At 38.5% G+C, this 25,079-nt stretch overlaps 2 protein-coding genes across 2 annotated transcripts in view; one reads left to right on the top strand and one right to left on the bottom strand.

Annotated features, from left to right (window-relative positions):
• Positions 1–7,020: 7,020 nt before the first annotated feature.
• On the top strand, positions 7,021–12,078 carry myl1 (myosin, light chain 1, alkali; skeletal, fast). Its single transcript, XM_079253975.1, has 6 exons — positions 7,021–7,262; positions 8,020–8,047; positions 9,508–9,651; positions 10,607–10,780; positions 10,904–10,981; positions 11,523–12,078. Exons 1-6 carry the CDS (start codon positions 7,128–7,130, stop codon positions 11,549–11,551), a joined length of 588 nt encoding a protein of 195 aa, XP_079110101.1. The 5' UTR covers positions 7,021–7,127; the 3' UTR covers positions 11,552–12,078.
• A 2,195-nt stretch (positions 12,079–14,273) lies between these two features.
• map2 (microtubule-associated protein 2) overlaps positions 14,274–25,079 on the bottom strand; it is a gene marked incomplete at both ends in the record, with an annotated part of 38,487 nt that continues 27,681 nt past the window's right edge. The window contains 3 exons of the mRNA XM_079253896.1: positions 14,274–14,495; positions 14,780–14,892; positions 16,391–16,472. Coding sequence (XP_079110022.1) covers positions 14,274–14,495; positions 14,780–14,892; positions 16,391–16,472 — 417 coding nt within the window. The remainder of the gene's footprint in view (positions 14,496–14,779; positions 14,893–16,390; positions 16,473–25,079) is intronic.

A 25,079-nucleotide genomic window follows, 5' to 3' on the forward strand; every position in this document is an offset into this window, starting at 1 on the left:
TCTCGCTGTTCTCTCTGCCAGGTTTCCAAACACAGTCTTGGCCCTGAGATGACAGAAATAATAGATGGGTGGTTTCAAGGATGTATGAAAATGTTTGTACATTGTAGGGTGGGACTGATTCGACCCCCTTTGTGGTTATATCCCCCCCTCTGTTTTATATAATCTTTAAAAAGATTATTTATTGTAGTTAGTGTGTTTTTACTTCTTCATCAGCAAACAGAAAATATCTTAGAAGAGCTAAGATGAGTTAAAACATCTGAGAAATGAAGCAAAGTTTTGATCATGTGGTGTAAATAAACTGATCACTGGGCTTTCATAAGCTCTGGTTATAAGGGGCGTGTGACTTGAGAAGTCTGGGTGGGTCATTAAAGGAGCAGTAGTAGTAGTAGAAGCAGTAGCAGTGGTAGTAGTAGTAGTCAGACAAGTACTTTAGAACCAAACATTTGATCTCTGCTCTAAGCAAGCAAACATAAACGATATGGTGACATTATAGAGTCATACTTCATCTGTTGCCTTCTGATATACTACATATAAATATAAGGTTACAACATTTCATTTTCACATACCTTTGGACAAAATGAACAAAATATTCAACTACTGAACAAAGATAATCAGAACTTGTATTCTTCTTTGAGGGGGTGAGTGCTCATTTAATCTTAAAAATAAGTCGAACATAATGCATGATATTAGTTTTACATTTCTATAATGAACTTATTAGTTCCAATTCCTACCAATAAAACTCCATACTTTGACCTGACCTCTGGATTTATTTCTTCCTCTTTGCGGCACACTCTGGATGTTATGTTAATGTGCTGAGGATCAGTGCCCCGTTATCAGGTCAACACACAGTTTATTTGACCCTTTTTGGGGCTTTCCCCTGAAGACAGATAGTTCTTTAAATCTTGGTGACACCAAATACTTCTGCAACATAAGTGCAGATTACAAATCACAAGACATGGCCCAACTTTTATTTGCAATGCACATTAAATCATTCTGAGCTGTAAGAGATTACATTTAAAGAAACTAAGCATTCAAATAATATGTACACTGTACATTACTGATCTGATTGTTGTCTTTACTTAAAATGTAAAAAAAAGTGCCAACAAAATGTTTATTTTTATGTCATTTGTTTGAGTATATCAGTGACTTTACCAGGTATTGTCTCAACAAGTTATGTGTTGACGTGTTATAAAGCTCCAGCGCCCTTGGTTGTTTTTCAGATTAGTGGACAAAAGTCAATGCAAAATGAAAAGAGAAAAAAAGTAGAAGTAAAGTGATACTGCGTTTTGCACATAAAGCAGGTATAATTAATACGACCCTCTGATGTCTATAAAAGCTGCTACATGAAGAAAGTTTCTGAATCAGTTCTGTCCCCCATGCCTGTAACAGTTGTTTTCTCATATTTCCGGGTTTTGGACTTCGCTCCCATGATTCAGTGTTTCAGTTTGTGGAGTTAAATTAGAAGATTACCCTGACAGCGTCACCATTCTTGTTTTGGTTTTGTGTCATTAGGGGGAGTTTGTCTTTCAGCAACTATACTTAAGTCTCCAGATTGTTTAAAGAGGAACAGGCCATGAGCTGGAGAAAAAGAGGGTGGAGACTGCCCTTTTTGGCTGGTAATGCATGTCCATCCTCTGTAGTGATGTACATAGTGCCCCCAGTAGAAAGGGCATTGAGTAGCTTTGTTTAGCTTGCCCCCAGTTAATCCACTTGTGAGGCGTTTGAGACCACAGGGAGGAAAAGGGAACATGTGGGCCACAGCGGCTCCATCAGCCCCCTTAAGGAGCCATGGCCCCCGCTCTTAGAAATCCCAAGAAACTTCACACCTCTCTGTTGGGACTATAAATAGGCACCATCTGTCCCCCCAGGCTCAGTTACAGCCTCATTCTTTTTGGCATGGATGGAAAGCAGGGAAGGAAGCGCTCAGGGTTTAAAAAGGGGGTGGTGGTGGATGGGACCAGTGTCCAAAGTCCACTCTCTAGTCATTACACATGGCTGGGTAAACCCTGCTGCATGTGTTGTGGCAAAGAAAGTTCAGCAGTTTGCTTTGTCATTTCATTCCCCGCAACCACTCTCTCAACACTCCAGCTTGCCCCTGCGGCAAAATGTCAGCAACCAGGGAGCTTCTGCCATCTTTGGAATCTTTCACCACACTCCACTCATCGCATGAAATTTCTCCCAAGATAAGGTTCTTCACATTTCATTAATCATGCTTAACCCACCAATCCCCCAAGGCCAGGGCAAGTGCCATCTCTAGAAATCAGCACTTCTGCAATCCTTCTTTCATGGACTCCTAATTGCATCTTTCACTCATTTATGGCCGAGATTGTCATCCTTGCAATCAACGACAATGATATCCACGTTTGAAATACTGTAAAATGCAAAAATTTAAATAATTACTTCAAGTCCATTGTGAAGCTTCTCGTCACACACTGCCATTCCTGAGAGGAGACAGTTATAGCGCCTGTCCGGAAGCAAACCTGGGGGTGAAATCACAAAATACCCCACATGGATCCCCTCCCACCACCCATCCAAGGACATATACAGAAGGTTAGAGACTGGCACAGTAAAAACTAGACCAAAGTATGCTAGTTTATAAAAGAGGATCCACTTGGAAGCCTTTCTCGCACTCACTGGAAGCTAACACTATCTCAAATATATTCTGATGAAAAGCTATCAGTGCCTCATTTGATTAACAGGGTCTCATTTCTATGTGTGACATATTGTAAGCTGCAACATCCAAGAAACTTCTGCTGCCAAGAGAGTGTTCGTACAGATACTGTTAAATGATTAAAACACAGTTGTGCATCTCGCCAACACAAGTGTCTTTAAATGTAGGTATGCCGTTTATTTCATTACATTTTGTTTTCCACTTTGGCCATTGGTTGCTATACCAGTTTTCTCATGACTTCTCATCCTAAGTTTCCTCAAATCATCACTAATGTTTCTTCTGAACTTATTTAATTCTGAATCAAGTCCTTATCCACACTGAGAATTCACCATGAAATGAAATGTGAACATTTTAAAGCAACATTTTATTGGTTCATTAAGCATTTTTGTTATATAAGTGTTTAAAAAATTATTTTAGATTGACTGTTGGCAACTAGAAAACCCTTTTGTCTAATAAGGAACATAAACCGTGTAGAAATATCGCCACCTCTGACAGCTCTGTGAAGCGCTTTCATTCATGGCCTTAACTAAGATATTTATAGATCAGAATTGTTTGACAGGCTAACCAGCCAGCATGCATAACAACCTTGCTAATGATGCATTTAGTTTTAAAGATTAACAATCAACTAAAATGGTTCTACTTGTTAAAGAAAAAGAAACCTTTTATTTTGCCCCAGTGCAACACGCAGTGAGAGGGGTTATGACGGCATTTTGGTCATACCAGAAATCTCTCAGCCACTAAATGATGACAGGAAAAGTGCTGTTAAAGTGTTAAACTTCACATCAACGGCTACACAACACGCTATTCATGAAGTTGTTTGTGTGAGATGTATAAACAACATTTTCAAAACAAACATAAACCGGTATATTATCAGGCACAATGACTTGAGTGATCAGCAAAACACCAAACACTATTTTGTGTTTGTACAAATGAAATAAAAGTGAATTTATCTCTTTAATTTTCATCTTAAATCACTCTTACCAATATTATCGTCCATTATCGACATCAAAATCAAATATCAGAAATGTATCACTCTTTACTAACTTTTAATCACATCGCTTCTACAGAACATGCAATTATTATATATCAAACTATTCAGCTAAGTTTCCACTAACTTAAAATTAGAGAATATAAAAAGATTTTGTGATTTTTTTTTTGTTTGTTTGGGACAACTCGCTCCAAAAATACTGGTATCAGGTTATATTGGTATTGGTAATTAAGAGTTGGACAAAATCGGTATATCATATATTGATATGTTTATGTTACCTGAACTGTTAACAATAATCTAGGTTCATGGAAGTGTTGCTGGAAAAAACAGTTTAACAAGTACCCAAATGTAGACTCTGAACATAGGTAGTTTGTATAATCAAAACTGCGTTCAATGACAAATTCATGAGAAGGCTGGGAAAGCAAAAACCAAAATGCAACTGCAGAGTTCAAGCCTAAATCTTACTGAAGCCAAAAAACAAAAAATAATCTATTTTAGAAATAAGAATAATATCAGAAAAAAAAAAAAAAAGCAAATCAAGAAGATGCAAAATACAAAAAACTGACAATGAAAAGCCATGACTTGCAAAAAGAAGCTAGAGGCGTAAAGGCATACAGGCGGGATCAATCAAGCATATCACAAGCGCTACTATAAAAGTAGCTTTACAAATTGAAACAAAAAGACACGGAAAGGTTTCAACAGACATACCGAGTGAGGAGGTGACTGAAAAAACCCAAACATGAGATCAAATAATGCTGCTGTGGCTAAAAAAAAAAATATTTTCATTATTTATGACTTAGTCTTGGACATATTTTATAAAGTATAAAAACACAGCATTTTATATAATTATTTCAGCTGAAAGAAACTACATTAGGCATTGCACCAGTGAGGGAGCGTCAATTTGTTTTTTCCAAATACTATATTTTTCCCTGAAAAGGTTGGAAAGATGAAACACTGCTCATTTTGAAGGAGATATTTCTGACAAAAGCTTGAGAAATTTGAATTCCACTGATTTACATTTTTTCTGTTATACACAAAAACCACATAGCTCTGATGAAAGATAGCCTTTTTAAAGGTAAAAGCATCATGAAATTAAATTGAATCATCCAAAATGAGGAACTGAAGACCTTGGGTTTGAATGATGATGATGGATGAAAAGCTGCATATTTAGTGAATATGAGATTAAAAATGTTCTCTGAAAGATTCAAGTATAAATGCTGCAATCATGCAACATGTATAAATTTGTCTTCTGACTGTTGCAGCATACAAATCAGAACTAGCACTGGTGTGTCAGAAAAAGATTGGTTTTGATTATGTCATTATGGTATTATAAGTTTATGGTATAAGTTTGAATGAATAATAATAAAAAAAAAAAAACTAACAGCAACTAAATACTTTGTTTATATATGTTTATATATAGCCCTACGATGGACTGGCGAGCTGTCTAGGGTGTACCCTGCCTTTCGCCCAAAGACTGCTGGGATAGGCTCCAGCTTCACCGCAACCCTGAATTGGATTAAGTGGTTAAGATAATAAATTAATGAATGAATCTTTAAATACATATACATATATATATATATATATATATATATATATATATATATATATATATATATATATATATATATATGTATATATATATATATATATGTATATATATATATATATATATATATATACATATAGTCTTCTAAAGAAAATTGTAGTCCTTTAAGAAAGAAATTTATAGACAGTCGTTATAAAGATTGAGAGTTGTTATTGGATTGTTCTTGGTTTCCTTTACATAAAGGGCCAATAAGCTACACTCAAATCCTTAAAAAAGAAAAAATCTTGTTTCCTACATTCTGTAATTCACACATCACATGTAATGCTACACAACATTCCCAGATAAACTTGCTTTGCCTTGTCCCCTCCTTTCATAAGCTGACCTGCCATCACATCTTAATAAAGCTCCGCTCCACCATGCTGCTGAATCCATTAGGATTCTATAGAGAAGCTCAGTTTGGACTGCAACACAGGTGCAAGGACTGGGGCAGGGTTTCTATAGGGGGAGGGAGTGAAGGGAAGTCAGACTCAAAGAAGGTGCAGTGGAGTGCCAGGAGTGAGCCTGGATGACAGCTGAGGGACTGGGGCTTTCTCTGGCTTACCCTCATGGAGATGGGGTCAGCGAAAGCAAGTGGGTGGGTGAGTGCAGGGGGTGAGGGATGAAGGAATCTATGCAGTTCCTTCGTCACAAGGCCCTGTCATGGTGGTGGGGGCAGGGCTGCACTGCTGGGCCTAGGAGACGGATATAGACAAGAATTAAGGAGACAGAATTTGCACTCTTAGCCTTGTCCAAGTAACTGGCATCAGCAGCTGAGAGCTGCTCTAGATCTCTGTCTCCCTGAGCTTTTACGTCACATCCTTCATCTGTAGTGACGCCCACACAGCCCCAAATTGAACACAGGTGCTTCTGCCTATCTAACAAACACTATCAGTGACCAGAAATAAACAATGGCTCATTATTAGATCTAAAAGATGCCACTTGCACCACCTGTCCAGCAAAAACCAGGTCTACTGACAATTTCTCAGTTTCTAATTTCCACTTCATCACTTCCTGCTTTCATATCTCCAGTTATACTTTCTAGATACTTTAACCTGGAATTATGTACTTGAGTAGTTGAAAAGATCTAAGATGCTCACAGGGCATATTTTTGTGGTCATCATATTATCAACTACAGTATCAGCCAATGAACAGTTCAGCTTGCTCCTGCTGAACTGGAACGTGTCAGATTATGACTAAGCACAATAGAAATCCAGTGAATCTGTATGGTATACGTCCAGAAACAAATTATTCACTCTTTAAAAACTCTTATCGAACTATTACTGTATCAAATTATTCATTTGTTGTGCCTGTCACCAAACAGAATCGTTTGCTTTTCTAGTTTTTATTTCACCTTTCTCTTTCCGTATTGCATTTGGGTTGAAGGGTTTAAAGATATAAAACGACAATGCACAGAATGATGCGTCATCATCACTCCATGCGTCATACACCATCTCCATCACAGTGTGTTATCCATGGATGTAGCTCGTGCATGATGTAGTTTAACATTGTGTGTAAAGGTGATGCGTGGTGAAGAGAAGATCTCGTGGCCGCAGGTTACCTTTCATGCCTTGCCCAATGTTTTCTTTTTGATTAGAGGTGCATGGAATGAATAAACACTTGCTGGCCTGCAACCTTATATTCCATGTTTAGACAGAAGCCCCCCCACAAACTCATGCAGCACCCACACCCTCCCATCCGCTATCCAATCCTTACACAGGGACCGCATTGACGGGGGGCTAAGAGGAAAATAGCTTCATATATATACGCCCAAACTGGGATTTCTTGCTCTGAGACCCCTCCATTCTGTGCTGCACTCCTTGTGTGTCACCCAAACCGGGAATTGTCTGTGCTTCTGGGCCAAAGTAGTTTTACTATCAGCTGAAATGGCACCCAAAAAGGACCCTAAGGCAGCCCCCGCCAAGAAGGCTGAACCTGCACCTGCACCAGCACCTGCACCAGCACCCGAGCCTGCTCCAGCAGCTCCAGCAGCTCCAGCTGTCGACCTGTCTGCCGTCAAGGTACAATGGTTGTGAGAGGCATACTTTGCTTTTGGGGAGGGAGAAAACGGGGTGCAGGAGGCTTCTCACCAAGCGTTGGGGTCTGACTTTTAACCTAGAGCTGCATGGCAGAGCTACACTGACTACAGTGGTGTTCTGAATGATAGATTGTTGGAGGGAGCACCTGTAAAACTAAGTCATGTTTCAGATTTGTGCTTTTTTTTCTTTTAAGGGGATGCAAGAGGGGGGAATAACGGGAGACTCATCTGACTTCTTTTATAACCAGAGCCACTTTGTTTGCAATAGAAATTATTTTGCCTGTTTATATGAGCACCTTTAAGCAGATGGAGAGCTCATTATGAGATGGCAGGGGGGAACCTTACATATGGAGGACCCGCTGTGCGAAAGGGGCAGGGAGTATGAGCAGAACCATGGATAGCTCACCATGATTTAGACCACACCCAGGTCTTACTGGATTGGACTTTTGGAGTGGTGACTAATGTATGATGGCAATACACAGTGACACCAAATGTGGACATGTTAATGTAGCTAAAGATGGACCCCCGCACATTAGCTGCCATCATATGAAACTAATTCCAGCAAAGAGACCAGTTTAATGGAAGTCTCACTGTGTTTGTTTAGTGAAAGCTAAGTAGAAGGTTTGAGGGCTCTGTTGGTTCTTAAATGAAAAATGTTTCTACTGGTGATGAAATGTAAGATTAAAACCTGTGATGTTCTATGTTTTATACTTACACGGCTCCTTTGTGTTGGTTTGTAGATAGAGTTCAGTGCAGACCAGGTTGAGGGTATGTAATCTTCTCACCATTGCAATCACATGACATTCCACTCACTAACCTGCATACTCTCACCTTTTTCTTACACATCCCATATGATGTTTTCTTTCTTCTTAACCTGCCATTCAAAAGCATGTAAAAATAATTTAGCTAACTTAAGTGCTTTAAAAAAATGAACAATAGCTCACAGCCAACCTTCAGCAGACCCAGCAACAGGTGTTAAAGTGCTCATGACAGGTGGTCACCTCAATCATTTTACTGTTTTGACATTCCATGCGATTATCAAATGGCTTGTGAAATCTGAGAATGGTTAAATGAGGAAACCACTCCAATGGGCTGTCACTTTTAAGTGGGCTTAAAAATGTTACCAAAAAAATTCCTGTAAGGATAAAACCTGAATTCTACATTACAGTGAAGGCATCAGGCAACATGGTTGTCTTTTAAAACCATTCATGTTTTCCTGTCTGATGGAAATGAGCACTTGCAAGTTCTGTCTGTGCAAAAGGAGCATGACATACAGAGAATAAAGCAGATTAGGCTTCCAGTATCAAACATTAAACAAATCAATTAAGGATGCATAAACTAATCTTATTTCTGAATTATGAGGTGATGTTCAAATTACTTATTGGCAGTTCATCAGGGAACTCAAACCACATGCTAAGAAGACAAAAGAAGTAACTCAATGCATAAACTAGAGAAGGAAGAATAATTGAATAACAGCGCGGTGTTTGACAGAAAGAAACACCTGTGTGCTGTTGCTTCCTATTGGCCACCGTATGACTAGACCTGCAGTCTGGTCAGCTGCTTGTTACGCCACTGTCAGCATTCCCTACTTTTACTCAGCTCGCCCACAGAGGGCCCTTGCCTTTAAAAGGAGGGGCTCATATTCTCAGCTATGTTTATCAATTCCAAGGTGGTCTTTTAAAAGAGCCCAAAGGCCTCACTGTGAGAGAAGGAGACAGCTGAGATTGAAATAGTACAGGGGTGACGGAGCTCAGCAGGAGCCCATCCATTCAGCCAATAATACCTCAACCTTTTGGGATGTCTTGCACTTGTTATACGTTTCCCTTGTCAGTTTGTAGAGTAACTGCCTCCACCTGCTGGAAGGCGTGCAACAGCAAGCCAATTCTGTAATAAAGGAAACCGTTAAGAAAAATGCAGTTTGCTCATACTAAAAAACTATACATATATATATATATATATATATATATATATATATATATATATATATATATATATATATATATATATATATATATATATATATATATATATATATATATATATATATGTTCACTGATAAATTATTCATTTAAATAAATACCACTTCGCCTTCAAAAATAACAAAGAATTGCAGTTTACTTACTAGGAACATGAACACTTGTGACACTCACACACACACAACTGTGCAAATTACTTGATACCTGCGACAAAACTAGAGTGTAAATGACCTGACATCTTCTATTCCACAGACTACAGAGAGGCCTTCGGTCTGTTCGACAGGGTAGGTGACAACAAGGTGGCTTACAACCAGATCGCTGACATTATGCGGGCTCTGGGACAGAACCCCACTAACAAGGAGGTGACAAAGCTGCTGGGAAACCCCTCTCATGATGGTAAGTATCACAACAAATTTCTACATCTCTGAATCAGATAAAGATCGGTGTGCCGTTTTAAAAGGTATTTCCTACAAAACGCTTTTAAAGTGCAATGATTCAGTGACATAACAATGATTTGTAATTATAACAGTAGAGTCTGATGCACAGTTTACCAACCATAACAAAAATAAGTCAAATAAATGCTGCCCTGCAGCTCTGTAGTTCAATGGGCTGAGGGAATGTTTAAATTGGGTGCATTTATTAGTAATGTCTAACTTTTTCACTGATCACTAGTTACTGCTATGATTTTGACAGTGTTAACAACAGATTTAGAAAAAGGCATTTCAGAGTGCAATCACATCCCCATTTACACCCAGTTGGGACACTGAAACCTGAAAAGGGTTTCAAAAGTTTTGGCTTGTACAAGGCTATTTGCCAAGGTTGCTCTGATTACTATATATTTTCTTAGCTTTGCAATCATACACACTGCTTGGTGAAGTCATAAAAGTCTCTATATTTGTATTTAAAAAAAAAAACAAAAAAACACCACGGATGTGGTTCATTTAGGTCAACAGCATCAAGTTCTCAAAATCCTAGATGGGATTATATGTATTATGCAAAAAGAAAACCCTGAATCCATCCAAACATCTTGCTGTAAAATCTCCACGGTGCATCATGAGCCTGAATGAGCAGCTCATCATGCACCACAGTGAGATCACACACTATTTTCCACATAGTGATATCACTGATTTTTTTTCTCCACAAGCTAAATTAGTTTATGGAGAAAACAGGTAGTAAGGCAGTTTGTCCATTTTATGTGTTTCCCCTTCATTATTTATCTATTTATTTATTAATTGTTTTGTTTTCATCTTTTAACCACAGTGAGTCACTGTGTAATTCAAAATATTGTTTAAATTTCCAAATAATCTAAATATGGTGTAGCTTTTTATCATGTCTCTCTCCTTTCCCACAGACATGGCCAACAAGAGAGTAGAGTTCGAGGCCTTCCTGCCCATGCTCCAGACCATCATCAACAGCCCGAACAAGGCACAGTTTGAAGACTATGTTGAGGGTCTGCGCGTCTTTGACAAGGAAGGCAATGGTACAGTGATGGGTGCTGAGCTGCGTATTGTCCTGTCAACACTGGGTGAGTCCGGCCAAGGCGCTGCCGTTTTACATCTGTTTCCCTTTTTCTTTGAGTTTGTTTTGTTTGTATGTTTTATCCATTTTTGTGTTGTTAACAGTGGATATTTTCTAATTACTTCTACAGGAGAGAAGATGAATGAGGCTGAGATTGATGCTCTCATGGCAGGGCAGGAGGATGAGAACGGCTGTGTCAACTATGAGGGTGAGCCTCAAATCGTTATTACAATGATTACATGAAATGATTTAACACCTGATTAATTTTATACATCAATGTCTCTTTTCTAAATTCATATGAAAAACAATACATTGTAATGTCTTTTATTACCAAGATTGTTAAATGATATAGATCTCCAGTTTTCCACACAGAGAACTTCATATATATGTTGTAAAAGGGATTAAAATTCTATACTCAACAAGAAATCATTTTCCCAGAATTTGATACAATATTACTTTATTTATGAGGTCAGGAGTCGCCCTCTGCTGGTGATTAGATAGAATACAGGTTTACAGTGCTCCTGGATGACCTCCATGTTTTAAACAAAAGAAAACACTTAAAAGAAAATTCCAGTTTCTGAAAAGTATTTTGTATGGTAGATAAACTAGACAAACAATGTTCATTTGTGTTTTAATATTATTTCTATTTCAATCCTTCAATCATGATTTAGATCATTTATGAGCCTCCCAATTATTAATTCTTCTTCTTTTCTTCTCCATTTCTCTGCTGCCCTGATCTCCACCTTCAGCCTTTGTCAAGCACATCATGTCTGTGTAAGGACCCTGCCACTGCGGTGGTGAACATCGAATAAGTGCAGACCCCATGGTGTCGCGACATCCACTCGCTGTTTCCTGCACCATCTGTGGAAGCAGGGGGAACAAAGGACTATGAGATGTCATTTCCTGAACCCCTCTTTTGTTTTGTCCTGCACATTTTTTTTTCCTCTTTGTCCAAATGGTGCTTTTTCACTCCCCCCCCCCCCCCATTTCTCTTTTCCTCCTCTTGCTTTTCGGGAAGCCGTTGTGATTTCCCATGAGGCGCTCCTTTCTCATCTTCATCCAAGTTCCCTAGTCCTCAGTCTCAATGGGGTTTTTTGCTGTCACAGAGGAACAGTGATGGAGGGGGGAGGTGGATTAATGATGACCATCCCCTCCCACTTACTGTTTGGTTGGCTATCTGCCAGTGAGATAACTGGTTTGGCCTTGGACAGGCCATCTAAATGAATCCACCACTAACCTGACCCATCCCTGAGTCTTAACTTATTGTATCCTCTGCCATCTCACAATAAACTTTTCACACTCCCATTTTATCCCCTATTTTTTGACTCCGTTTTATCCTACCATTTGTGTCATGAATTTTCTCTGATGTATGTTTAAAGGACAGCTTGTCAGTTTGGAAAATGCAGGATTGACCCGAGTCTAACGTCTGTGTGTAAATTTGAAGCTGCAACTAGATGCTAAATAGCTAAACCAAGTACATGACTTGTATCATCACACTGTAACAAAAAGGCATCAAACTTGAGTTTGGAGCTGTTTGAGAACAGATTCTGTTTTCCTTTTCAAGAATCAGGCATTCTAATCTTAAAGGTGAGCTAATCTAATAAATTACTGGATTGAGCTGCATATTTGCTCATAGAAGTATATATACAGCATATCTTTGCAAATCTGCATATACAAAGAGGAGAATTGCTGTTCCTTCTGGGATAGATTAAGTATTTTTCATTCAGTTTTCATTTCATATTTACAGAAAAGCAATTCTTGAAATCTTTCTATAAGCAAATGCATAAATAAGTGCATTCTCGCTTAATTTCATGTCAATCTTTTTTGTCTGGTTAATTTAAAACAAGACAAAAAGAAGTCAAAATACACATTTTTTGTTGTATTTATTGTCATTAATTATTGTATTTGGTGTCATATCAACAAGAGAAAAACTGCATACATCTACTTGACCTTTTTTAAATACATTTACAGTCGCTGTAGGGTGGAGCAGGGAAGGGCACACAAAGATGGGGAATGCGGAAAAAACACAGAAGCAAACAAACAGTTGCAGTTAGGGGCAGTAAGTAGGAGGCAGGTCATACCACAAACGACGTCTGAAAAAGAAACTAGATCACCCAAAACACTTTGTCCTAATAGATACAACAGGAGCAGGCTGATCTCTCCAAGTCAGCTTACGTTTTCTTCATTAGGTGTCCTTTTAGTTTTTTTTTTTTAACCTAATTTTTGTCCCTGACTTCTTCGTCCCAAGCATTGCAACAAAACATCCAGATACGGCAAGGTCCTCTTGTAAAACGGCACAGGATCTGCACCAAATGCACACACACTCACCCACACACACACACACACACATACAGATTTTGGAGAAGCAGCTTCTTCAGCTAAGTATCAGGGTTCAAGTTGTAGTATCTTCTCCTGTGGCTCAGTTCTGATGAATGCAACGTCAGCCTGCATGTGGAGATATGTTTGTACTGTTCATCCATGTTTGTACACACCTGTGAAGACAAGGTACCATCAGATATATCCTCTGAGGATGGAGGTTTGTGGACTGAGCTCCAGTTATTAATATTAATCTGATGTATAAACAGGCTAGAACTGCTGAGCAAGTACTTGTACTGAGTGACGCTCATCAACAGGACAGAGATTCATTCCACAGCAACACCAAATCAGCTTTCTGACATTGTCACCAAGCATTACGCTGTAAACAACTAGTAACTACAAAACATGAACTTGTTTTATTGTTATCCAATAAATGAGGAAATAACTTACTAAAATCCAGTTTTTTCTTAAATACAAAATAGCCTCTTCTGATATTTGAATCCATACATGCTTGTCGTAACATGACCAGGTTCTTGCATAAATGCAATTTTAATTATATTTTATAGCCATATTGTCGCTTCATTTTAAAATGTTTTGAGGACATGAAGATGGGGGAAAAAAACCTTGTATTTTATACATGTTTCTATATATTTGTTAGATATATTATATATTGGATGCCAGTGATGACCTACAGTAAGGATGCTTGTTTTGTTGGGGGATGTGGAGTCCATGCACATTTACTGAGCAAGAACATTACGTGCGGCATGGTTTACTGGTCACATAATTGTTATTTAAAGTAGAAAAAAAGGCTGGAGCTTCTTTAAAACGCTGATCCAAGATCAGTGAAGCCAACGTTAAGCAGTTATCCACTTAATCTTGGACCATTGCTTAATTTACTCTATGCAACATCATTCAAAGGAGGAGATCAACAAAATGAACTAGAAAAAGCATGTGTTTGGGTTTAAAAGATACAGCAAACAGGTTAAAGAGGAACAAAGTACAGCAGCTTCTAACTTGAGTCTCTACTTGGAGTCGAGTGACGTTGAAAGATCTGGAAAGAAAGAAGTTTAGAGGCTGTGGTTTAGCTGAGCAGTAGTGGTTATCACTCTGCCTCGGGGTGGCAGGAGCGGGCGGAAAAGTTTGAAAGGCTGTGGATGAGGGGGTAAAGAGCGGCAATCCAGTGTTCACAAGCCCTGCTTGGCCAGAGCTGCAGTAACATCCTCAGCCAAGGTTGCTAACTGCGGTGACTCCATCATGTTAATGCTGCCAGAGGATGATAGGTGGCTTTCCCGGTGGCGGTGAGGAGACACAGACCCGGACAACCCAGGCGACTGGACAATGATCTCGGCTCCATGGTCCACCCTGGCCTTTGCATGGTCTCGAAATGTCAACCTATGGCTCTCGATCTGTTTAAAGAAAATGGTGCAATGTGAGGCTCAGATGGTGATGGCAAAATCTAATAAAGAAAAAAAAAAATCTGCCAATAGTTTGTAACTGCTCTAACCAGTCTCTTGACTTGTATTGTTACTACATATAATATCCGTTGAAGTTTTCATAACAGTGAAAAACACAAGTTAAGATAACAAAGAACCCTTTGAGATGATGAGTATTTATACCTTTATTGACACGTAGGGCAAAATCTGACGTTCTCCTCTAAAAGATGGATTAGGAGCATGACGCTGACACTCACCATGACATGGCCTCCACCAGGAATGTGATGAGCATTATCCAGGGAACCCACCTTGGCTTGGGCTTTGTCTTTGAAGTCCAACTTCACACTCTCTATACGCACATTACCACCCCCTGCAAAGAAGCAGAAGAGTTGAAAAATTGGGCCACCAAAGTTAGGTTTTCAACATTCAGGACATTCTCAAACAGTACATGTCACCAAATGGCAACCGAAGACTCCCAAAAGCGGTGCCAATCAGTTGGAGAAGAGTTTACGAAGATGGAAAGATTCAATTTTGAAAGCAACAGTAATAAATGAGGCTGCTCCTGCTTCCATCATGATAAATATGGATGTTCAAAAGGTTCTCTGCATACAGTAAATATGAAAAAATGTCACCAGCAGGTGGAGCTGCACCAATGTAAAACAATCACTGAAGTGCCACGAAAGAGGGTTGCCATGGTTACACTGCCACAGCTCAAAGCAAATTATTAAGCAGTCTGGATGACAAACTTTCATTTCAGCAGCCAATCACATTCACATAATACAGTAAAATGTGTGGATTTTATTAGGAATTGCTCATTGTAAGAAAATATATAGATGCTCTAAGGAGGCATTTCCAGGAACAATGTACCCACTCAGTGCAGCCATTACATCCTTGCTCCTTCTGACTGGGGTTTGACTTAGAAAGCAGAGCATTTTAACACAACAAAGTTAATGGATTTACTTGAAACACACAACTTAACACACAATTTTTACCAGGTTTCATCAAACCTGGTTAAACAGCATCATGTTTTACACACACACACACACACACACACACACACACACACACACACACACACTCAAGACAGAAAGAGATAAAATGCTGTAATGTTGCCAACGAGCTAAAACGACCTCCTCCTGCTGACCACCTGCAGACAGATCTATTCAGCTGTCAGCCCAATTGCAGCTCACGGCTCCATTCCACTGTCGTCGTTCTTTCAGCTCCCCAGGACACTGAGCTGCACAGGAGCTGGATGTGATGGATTATGTCAAGCCTTTGCACATAATCTATTATAAATGTGCACTTTAGTAACATCAACACAAAGTTTGTATTTTACTCCTTATCAATAATCTAAAGATTTCAGGAGAAGAGTCTGTTGAGATTTAATTTATGATCTAATATTTTGAAAAATTTGATTCATAAATACATTTTTAACATACACCTTGTCTTGTTTACAGTTTTTTAAGTGGTTTTATCTAGTTTATAGATACCAATACTGGAAATATTTGCAAACTGGAGATTGATTTATTAGGAAATATCCAAGACGCTCTGTCTGGAGTTTCTCACCTCTTCTTAGCTTGCTGATTGGAGCAGATACTTCTACCTAGCAAGATAAATTTGATGCTTGAAATAGCCTTACATGTACTCACACCTTGTGACTGTCCTGTCAACAGCAGTCTGAACTCAGAAACCCATTAAATATAGATAAAGCCTTGCCAATGTGCAGCAGTGCAAAGGAGTCCAGGACATCCCCTGCATGAAGTTATAGTGGAAAGATATTGGTCTGAACCACCAGGACCTTGCTCACATCCATTCTCACTCCTCCACTGCCATCCCAAGGAGAGGTCTCCTTGCAAAGAGCTCCCTACCTGGCCGATGATGGATGTTGTCTAGAGAACCACACTTGGAAGTTACATGGCTCAAGTCAATTTTCTTGTTCTGTATTTGCACCTGAAAAGAAGCAAAGTTTGGAAAGAAAGAGGTCAGAGCTCACAGTTCTGATACAAACCTCTGACTAAAGTAAAAATTCTGCTGTGATATAGCAATTCAAAACTTTTTTTTTTCACTTTAGATCTGACCTGCTACTGTAGACTTTCTTGTCAGAATGAAAGGTTGCAATTTTCCACATAGTTGGACCTAATTGCACGTAATTATCTGAAAACTGGTAGCTGTTACATAGCACACCTCATCTTCTGCTTTGAAAAGAAATACAAGCTGTTCTACATCTGGAAAATGTTTTGGCAAATAAAAAAAAAAAAAAAAAAAACTTGTCTTACACACTACGACAAAATAACTTTGCAAGCCAGTAAAACAGGCATACACAATTAGAGGTGGTCACACAAATATCAAGGACAGCAACACTGAAAAATGGGACACATCCAGTGGCTCTGAAAATAAATTCACAAAAAAGACAGTGTTTAGGAGTGAGTCTATAAGACAGCAGACAGAGTGGAGCAGTAAAGTTTGAGACAGGGCACGATAAACGAGGAGAAACACACACCCCGAGATGAAGCACAGGAACATGCCTAAGGTTAAAGTCTTCTACCATCACATCTTCCTCAACACATTCCTCTCTCTCAGAGCTCCTTTGTGATAAACATGTCAGGAAAAGTGAGACAATGGTGAGCAATGGTAAGGCTGTTGGTGATGGAAAAAGACACTTAACACTCACAAAGACCTACAGCGTAAGTTTTAAAGCAAGAGATGTTCTTTTTTATGTCGGTGTGAATGAACACCAGGCTGCAGATTTACAAATCCCTCCAGCAATCATGTTGTAATAACACTGTTGTTGCCTTTGCTCCTGATCGTTAGGTGAACTTCGAAATGGATACATATCTGTTTGGTTTTGAATGTAACAAAGATTGTGAGAAAAAAGCTGGAATACATATTATAGCAAGAAGTATAGAGATGTATTTTAACCAATTACAAAATGAATCAGTGAACTAATATGATTTAAAGAAAAAAAACTAACAGTTGGTTTGTGTTCAGCTGTATTACACTTGACTCCCCTGCGAGGTCTTGCCCTCCACCTTTACTAAAACCACTCTACACTATCAACTGTTTGTTGTAATGAGTTGCAAAACTGTCAAATGTGCAACTGTAAATTGACCGAACTGCCATTTGTCCCTTGTTGTGTACGTAAGTAAGACATGCAGATTTACATTGTTGTTGAGCCATCATGTTTAAAATCTAAGCTGCTGCACAAAAACCGAGATATTTTTATATGAGTCCATCATATTCTATAAACACCTCTCCTTATTGTAACACTAAGATACACAATACAAAGCAATATCCTTTGCAAATCACTTCATTTACTACTTAACCAGAACTACAGCAGTTTGAAAAATACTTCAAGAGGCAATAAATGGTGTAATTCCAGTGATGTGATACATTGCAGTATTTCCCTATTCTTATTTCCTTGTTAAATGCGGCTGTTGGCCCGGCAACCTGCTATTTTCAGATTCAAAATTCAGAATTTTAGCTTTATCAAATGAAACACAGAGGTCTGGAGTGGAGAGTCTGAAAGAAGTGCTATAAAATCGAGACACAACTTTTAATTGTCTCTTTTTAATTAGGCTTATGTAATGGTGCATTGTTAATGTGCATAACTGGAGTCAAAAACTGCAGATGGAGCCCACACTGTACCTGCTGTCTTTAGATAGCTGCAATTAGACTTAATCAAGTGCTTCATTTAGTGTGCTGGCATTGAGGAGAAATTATGCTGCAAGAGTTTTACCAGAGAAAAAGGGAATTCCATAAAATGGCTGTCTATGCATTTAAATCCTCCTTGACTATTAACTTGAAAGTAAAGAATAACAAAAGAACTACATCTACTACTACAAAAGAAATGTATTTTAAGTGGCTGACCTGCTGAGTTTACTGGGGATATACTGTGCAAAATGTACTTTTATTGATTCTAAAATTAATGTGCACTGTTTGACTACCAGTGACACTTCATGTGCCTCTCCTCCTGCAAGGGAGGGAGTCAAAGGAAGAGTAGCTATTTCTGCATGAGAAGGAATAACACTGCTATAAAAGGACACCATTTTCAAGTGCTGGAGGGGAAAGTCAGCCTTTTGTATAAAAGTTTGATAGACAAACCAGTCCAGGAGAAAGGCATGTTGATGAAGTGTACCTGCAGAAAATGACTGACTTAACAATAAACTAGAAAACTGCAGGGCAAAGAAGAAAAAGGAAAAGAAAAACACTAAACAACACAAAACAGTACATAAACACCACTGACAACAGCAGAGACAATGGGCTTGCGGGACAAGACTCACGTTTCCACCTCTTGCTGAGTAGCCTCGCCTGTCCAAGGAACCACACCTAGACTGAACATGGCTATAGTCCAGTTTAACACTGGGGATGAGAACCTGCAGGGGCGGAGGTGAGCAATGAGGTGGAAAGTTTCCTAAACAGTTTTCATCCACCAGATGTTTAAATATTTAGCTCTGGAAATGAGAGCGATTTTGACAGAATCGATGATACAAGTCCCTGCACATGATGTTTTAGCTTTAAAACTGCATCAGAATAGCTAAATGTAAAGAATCCCACAACTCCTCAGAGGATTGCCTTAACTCTGCTGCCATGAATATATTCGTTTCAAAATTAGACAACAGACATTTCCCACTTAATTCCTTATGCAAATAGCTCATCTATCTGATGAAGATTCCAACCAGCAAGTCGATAAAGACATAAAAGAGTGAGAAACATTACTGCCAAATACTGCCTTTAGTTATTTTGTTCATGTGTATTTTCCATATGTGACACATTTAGAGATTTCTTGTATTCATACATTGTGACAACAGGAGGCAACTCCTCCAGAAAAACCTCAGAAAACAAGCATATGCAAAGAGGCAGTTCAGACTTGAGAGCATAAGTTGAGGGTGTGAGAATGATGAAATATGTGATTGTGCTGAGATGAAAGATGACTTGATAGCTGCAAGGAGAAAAAGCAGGAGTGAGATGCAGACACAGCAGTTGGTACCATACAATAACAGTTAAATCCTATAGATTTTATCTAGCGGCACACTAAAAGCAATGGAAACTACAGCAGAGAGCAAAAAAAAAGATGCATCATAATACAAATATATTCCACAAGAAGACAGAAGAGGACAGGAAGGAGCAACAAGTATGTAAACCTTGACCTGATTGTTGTTGCTGAAAGCAATACTGAGTGTTAAAATAAGGTTTGAAATCAGATATTTAGTTGAAAGAAAGAATCTCTGTCTATGTTGTGCTCGTGTCTGTTATTCACTTCACTTTACTTTCCTACTAGCAAACAGGATTTGTCAAGTTTTTCCATGGTTATAACCAACATATTCAACCCCGCTGCACAACCCTGAAATGCATTTTCTTTACAAATGTGGCCCCTTTTAAACAGCAAATAAACCGACTTTCTAACTAGAATTTTCTTGCAATGACGTGTGGTTAAAAAACATAGAAACAATTAACCAACAAAAATTCCTAATTTACTTGATAAGCTTAGTTCATATGATCAATAAAACCCTTAAAACAAATATAGAATAAACCTTTAAATAAAAGAGTAAAAGTTTTTTAGATGCACTGTGGTGCGAACACAGGCAACTCTCAATCGATTTTTAAAAAAAGCTTTTTTTTAAACAGCTAGCTGATAAAATGTTGAAGAATGTACAAGGTGGAACTCAAAAATGTGGAAATGCTGCAACATGACAGTCTGTGGTATGCCTTTAACAGACATGATGGCCAAACCGTGGAGCACAACTGGAACCCTCTGCAGCCAGCATGTGGAAGTACTTTGGCTTTTATGGCTGCATGCATACCAACCCTTCCTGTTTTAATTCTTATGTATTTGGGGAGTTGTGAATGCGCAACCAAATTCTGATGCAGATCAAAGAAGCAAAATATGATCCATCTACAAATCACTTGAGCGACTTTTCTTTGTCGCTTGTCACAGCACAGAGAAATCATTTTACACATTTCTATTTAAAACGTAAAAAGATAATTGTTATATAATCACACTGCGGCCAGTTGGAATTGAATAAAATCACGAGGTCCCTAAACATTTCCAACCCTACTCAACATGTTTTCAAAAGGTTAAAGCTGATTATGTCACAGACAGCATGGTTTTCCTTAGAATTAAATTGACATGAATAAACTCTCAGCAATGATGGAGCATCGACTCTCCCACCACTGCTCCTTTTGCTGCCAATGAAGTGTATATAAAGATGGACCCTCAGGATGGTTGCTGTGCTCCTTTAGAACCTGCATTGAATGGTTAAAAAAAAGTGAATTTAGGTTAGCAGAAAGAACCAGAGAGACTCATTCCTGCATATCTGAGCAACAGAAGTAAACATGAAGAGGCAGCGTTCAGGTTTTATGTTCCTCACATGTTGATCAAACTGCTGCACGTTTGCTGACACAGCAGTTATAACTCAAGGGGAAAACCTTTCAATACTTGTCGCCTTTTATCAAAAAACTGTTAATTCTTCAAATTGTAACTTTTTTTTCTGATATTTTATCTTATTTTATATGAGCTTTTTCTGTCTTTATCTCTTTTATTTTGTTGGAAGTTTCTTTTTAATGCAATCTTTAAAGCTTTCTCTGCACCCGACTGCAATGCTTTTGTTTTTAAAAAGCACTTTGAACTGTCTTGTACATGAAATATGCAATATAAATAAACTTGCCTTGCAGTCCGACCCAGACTCAGATGAAAAAACTATCAACCAGCAGAGTTTTAAAACAGCTTAGTGTGAACAACTTGCTTTGTTATGTTGGCAATGGGCTTAAGGCTTATTTCTAAGTAATGGACTCTGACTGGCTCTTCAAACTCTGACAAAACAACTCTAACTTGGAAAAAATGCAGATAAAAACTTAATTTAACAAAACAGATACTTCTTCATTCAGACAACAAGTGTGAAGATGTCAATCTATGAACAACTTTTTAGAAGACACTGAATATGAATGAAACATTTGCAAGTATTGAAGCCCTTAAGATTCATTGTTTTTCTTTGTTTCTGTCTTTCTTTACAGAAAATCACAAGTAATGAATAACAGTGGATGAAGGGCACTTCTTCATCAGAACATCAACCTCAAATCATATTTGCTATGTTTAAAACTGTGGGCTGGAAGTGATGGAAACTTACCTCTTGTCTGTAACATGTATAAACAAAAGCAACACAGAAAGACTACCAGGGGGTTTTCGGATATGGGAATAAATTCTTCTATAATAACGCTGCTAAATAGAAGACAAACCTCATTTGTACAACTGAGCTGGTAAGACTGAAGATAACTTACTTTAGTATGGCAGAAAACAATGTAACTAAGGACATCTTAGTTCCCAGAAGCTGAGTTATTTAAGTGTTTATGCTGTTACTGCTCCAGCAACGGCATCTGAGAAGTCAGAAGTTCACACACCAGTTGCCATTGTTGCTATCCTGGAAATACTAGCAACAACAAATCCTAATTTTAAAAGTGACCTGTGCCACTTCAAACTAGAGGTGAAGAGGGTGGTTTTAATAATGAATTAAGTTAGAAAAGGATCAAACTGCAATAAGGGTATAAGAATAAAGTTTAAACTGCTATAACACTTTACCAAAATAAACACGAAGAGTTCTACAGACAGAACGTGACTACGCATCTCCTCAACAGAGGGTTAAAACATGAGGGTACATACAGCGGATCCAGGGGGACAGTGCTTCAGATTGTCCTTGGAGCTGCATTTAGACCATGATAAGTGACCAAAGTCCAACTTCTTGATTAAAATATGAATCTGGGAAAATACAGAGACAGCAGATACTGCTTATGTGGAAATTGAGATTAAGTGCTTGAAATATAATTTAATAATGTGTCTTCTAGTGACTACAGGATATTAATGAACAGTGTAGGATTCTGAAAATGTTTGGTAGTGAAAAAACGTTGCCGTCCCAACTGTTTTTGATGAATGAAGCTTTTGAGAATGAGACGGACTTGGAGATAATGAACACAAGCTCTGTTTATTTTCTACTCTTTTAAAACAACATCAAGTGTATTTACTGTGAAAGTGCACAGTCCTTTCTAACATAATTTTGTATGTTTGTACCTTCTTTATAAACTTTGCAGTACATTATTCCAGTGGTGCTCTCTCTATCAGATGCAATTTATCAAAAACAGTCTGTGCTGTAATCAACAATGAGGTGTAATACCAGTAGGTCTTGGGTCCAGGTCACACTGTGTGCTGCCGACAGACAAAGAGTGACAGAGATGAAGCGGAGCACTGACTTCCAGATCAAAGAGCTCCTGCGTTTGGCCTTGGCGGGTATATTTTGGTCCTCGTGTTTCTAATGAGGACAATCAATGCATCGGTCAGCAGCAAGCTGAAGGTGAGCGATGGGCTGAGGGAGGCTCGCTACAGGAGTTGCTTACAGCAGCACTACCGGGATCTTGGAGTTGCAGGGAACTAATAAAGCTCAGTAGAGGAGTAATTAACATCTTTGTGAAAACTGTTAATTGTTTTTACCTATATCTGATCAGTGTGTCAAAATAGCAGACTAGTAGCTCTTATTAGCACATTGCAGCAGTTTATCATTTCTGTTAACTGGTATTGTAGCATACAAAAAAAAAAACAGCTTTTTGTGTTTTTGTAAAAGACTACACACTATGCTGACACAACAATTTAGAAATCAATGAGAGGTTAAAATGATTATTTGAATATTATTTCAGTTTTTATAGCATTTAAAGAAATTGCTCATCTCGTAGTGATATGATACACACATACTAACACCTACACCAAGACTGTCTCTTCTGACTGAATTTCCTAAAACATGCATTTATGCATCTTAACATCTACATTCCATCATGTGGACGTGAAGTTACTGCTTCGAGAGGCTGATTAAATATTAATAGTGTTTTCAGGCAACCTGCGGCCCAACTTATCAACCCTGACTTAAGACAAAAGTTGTCATTGACACTTTGTGTCAGACAGAAGGCATGTCCAACGTGAAGGACAAGCCCAATGCATGAGCAGGAGGGCTGGAGTGAAATATACTGAAGGTGTTCTAGAAAAAAACCACCACACATATGAAAGACAATGCACCAGCAGAGTGGTAGATGTGAAAGTGAATAAACTGATTCATAAGCAACAAATAGAGATGTTTCACAAGGTTGCTAAAGGAAAATTCCAGGAACAGGAACAGTGCTGTCAGTTTTAAGCAGATTTCTGGAGACATCAAGGAGTAGAAACAACTTGAACGTATTTAACTGAATAAGAGGCTAAATCATTCCCATCTGCATTGCTTTTTAGAAAGATCTGTTTTACAAATGAGCAAAGATGTGTCTTATGAAAAATAATCCATCCACTTCTGCATCAACAGAGCTACAGATAAAAAAAGCTGAAGGAGATTGTATAACTACATGCTAATACTGGCTGAAGAAAAAGAAAAAAAAAAAGGGATTTATAATGATCCATCATGCCGCCTCATGCACACAAACAACAGCAACAACAAAAAGTCCACTCAGCCTATTTCCACAGCAGCTTGACAGGCCAGCATTTGGAGCATGATCTCTCCCTATTTTGTGGCTGACTGCACAGATCAGCTCCAAGACCTGGAAAGTCATAAAGATGCCAGCCAAAAGCTTAGATTCCTAATCAGGTCATCAGGGGAGACTTGTAAAAGCTGATGGCTACAGACATGCTGCTGTTTTCATCACTATATTGTGTTGCAGCACTTTGGGCTTCAGCCAGAGCAAGATATTTGTCAAACTGCAGGGCACGCACACCCAGACATCCTGCTAATGCAGATTTTGTTCAGTGATGGAAAACACGATTGGAAATGTGGATTTACGTTGGCTGAACGGCTGTTCTGACATCGCAAAGACAGGAGGAAAACTTGAGATGCTCAACTCTTGCACTTGTACTTCTTGTACCATAGTGTCACAGTCATGTCACTTTTCTATTTAATAAAGTCTGTGGCGGCTGAACTATGAAATTTAGGGATGTGACAAGCACAGGGATGCTAAAAAAATCTTGCAAAAAGCACGCAATTCTCACTGAAAACAAATCATTGTTAAATGATAAAAGATTGTTTGAGAGTTTTTCTTTATTATCTTTAAATTATATCCAAGTATTACTACAGACTGAATACTAAACACTAACAAAGAATCCTCTGAATTATGAAGCTTCTCTCAGGCTTTTTCACCATTAGGAAGCAGACACTGTATATTAAGTTCGTCTCTTCAGAGCTTTGATGAAAACTACTTGCTGAATGACAGCAGTCATTCAGCAGACACACAGCAGCAGCTATTTAAGGGAATCTGACAAAAGCAAAGTTTGGTTTCCTTTTAGCAGTGGTTTGGTCAACAAAATAGTGAAAATAAACATTTTCCTGTAGCATGCTTTGTTGTGTTCACTTCAGCTGCATTTAATTACAATAACACTTAGGACATATAGTAAGTAAGTTTAGACACACTTTTCCATTAGATTTAATAGGAAACCTTTGAGTGGTAGTGTGATGCAGTTCAGTCGTAATCGTTTTTCTTTGCTTGACAGCATCCATTTGGACAACTGAAGTCTACAAACTTAGTTTAGAGAAGATGTGTCAT

The sequence above is a fragment of the Telmatherina bonti genome (assembly GCF_933228915.1).
Source record: "Telmatherina bonti genome assembly, chromosome: 15".
Lineage (NCBI taxonomy): Eukaryota > Metazoa > Chordata > Actinopteri > Atheriniformes > Telmatherinidae > Telmatherina > Telmatherina bonti.

Coding starts and splice junctions, on each gene's coding strand:
- myl1 (XM_079253975.1), top strand. CDS start 7,128: ATGGCACCCAAAAAGGACCCTAAGGCAGCCCCCGCCAAGAAGGCTGAA. Junction 7,263..8,019: donor TCGACCTGTCTGCCGTCAAG/GTACAATGGTTG, acceptor GTTGGTTTGTAG/ATAGAGTTCAGTGCAGACCA. Junction 8,048..9,507: donor CAGTGCAGACCAGGTTGAGG/GTATGTAATCTT, acceptor TCTATTCCACAG/ACTACAGAGAGGCCTTCGGT.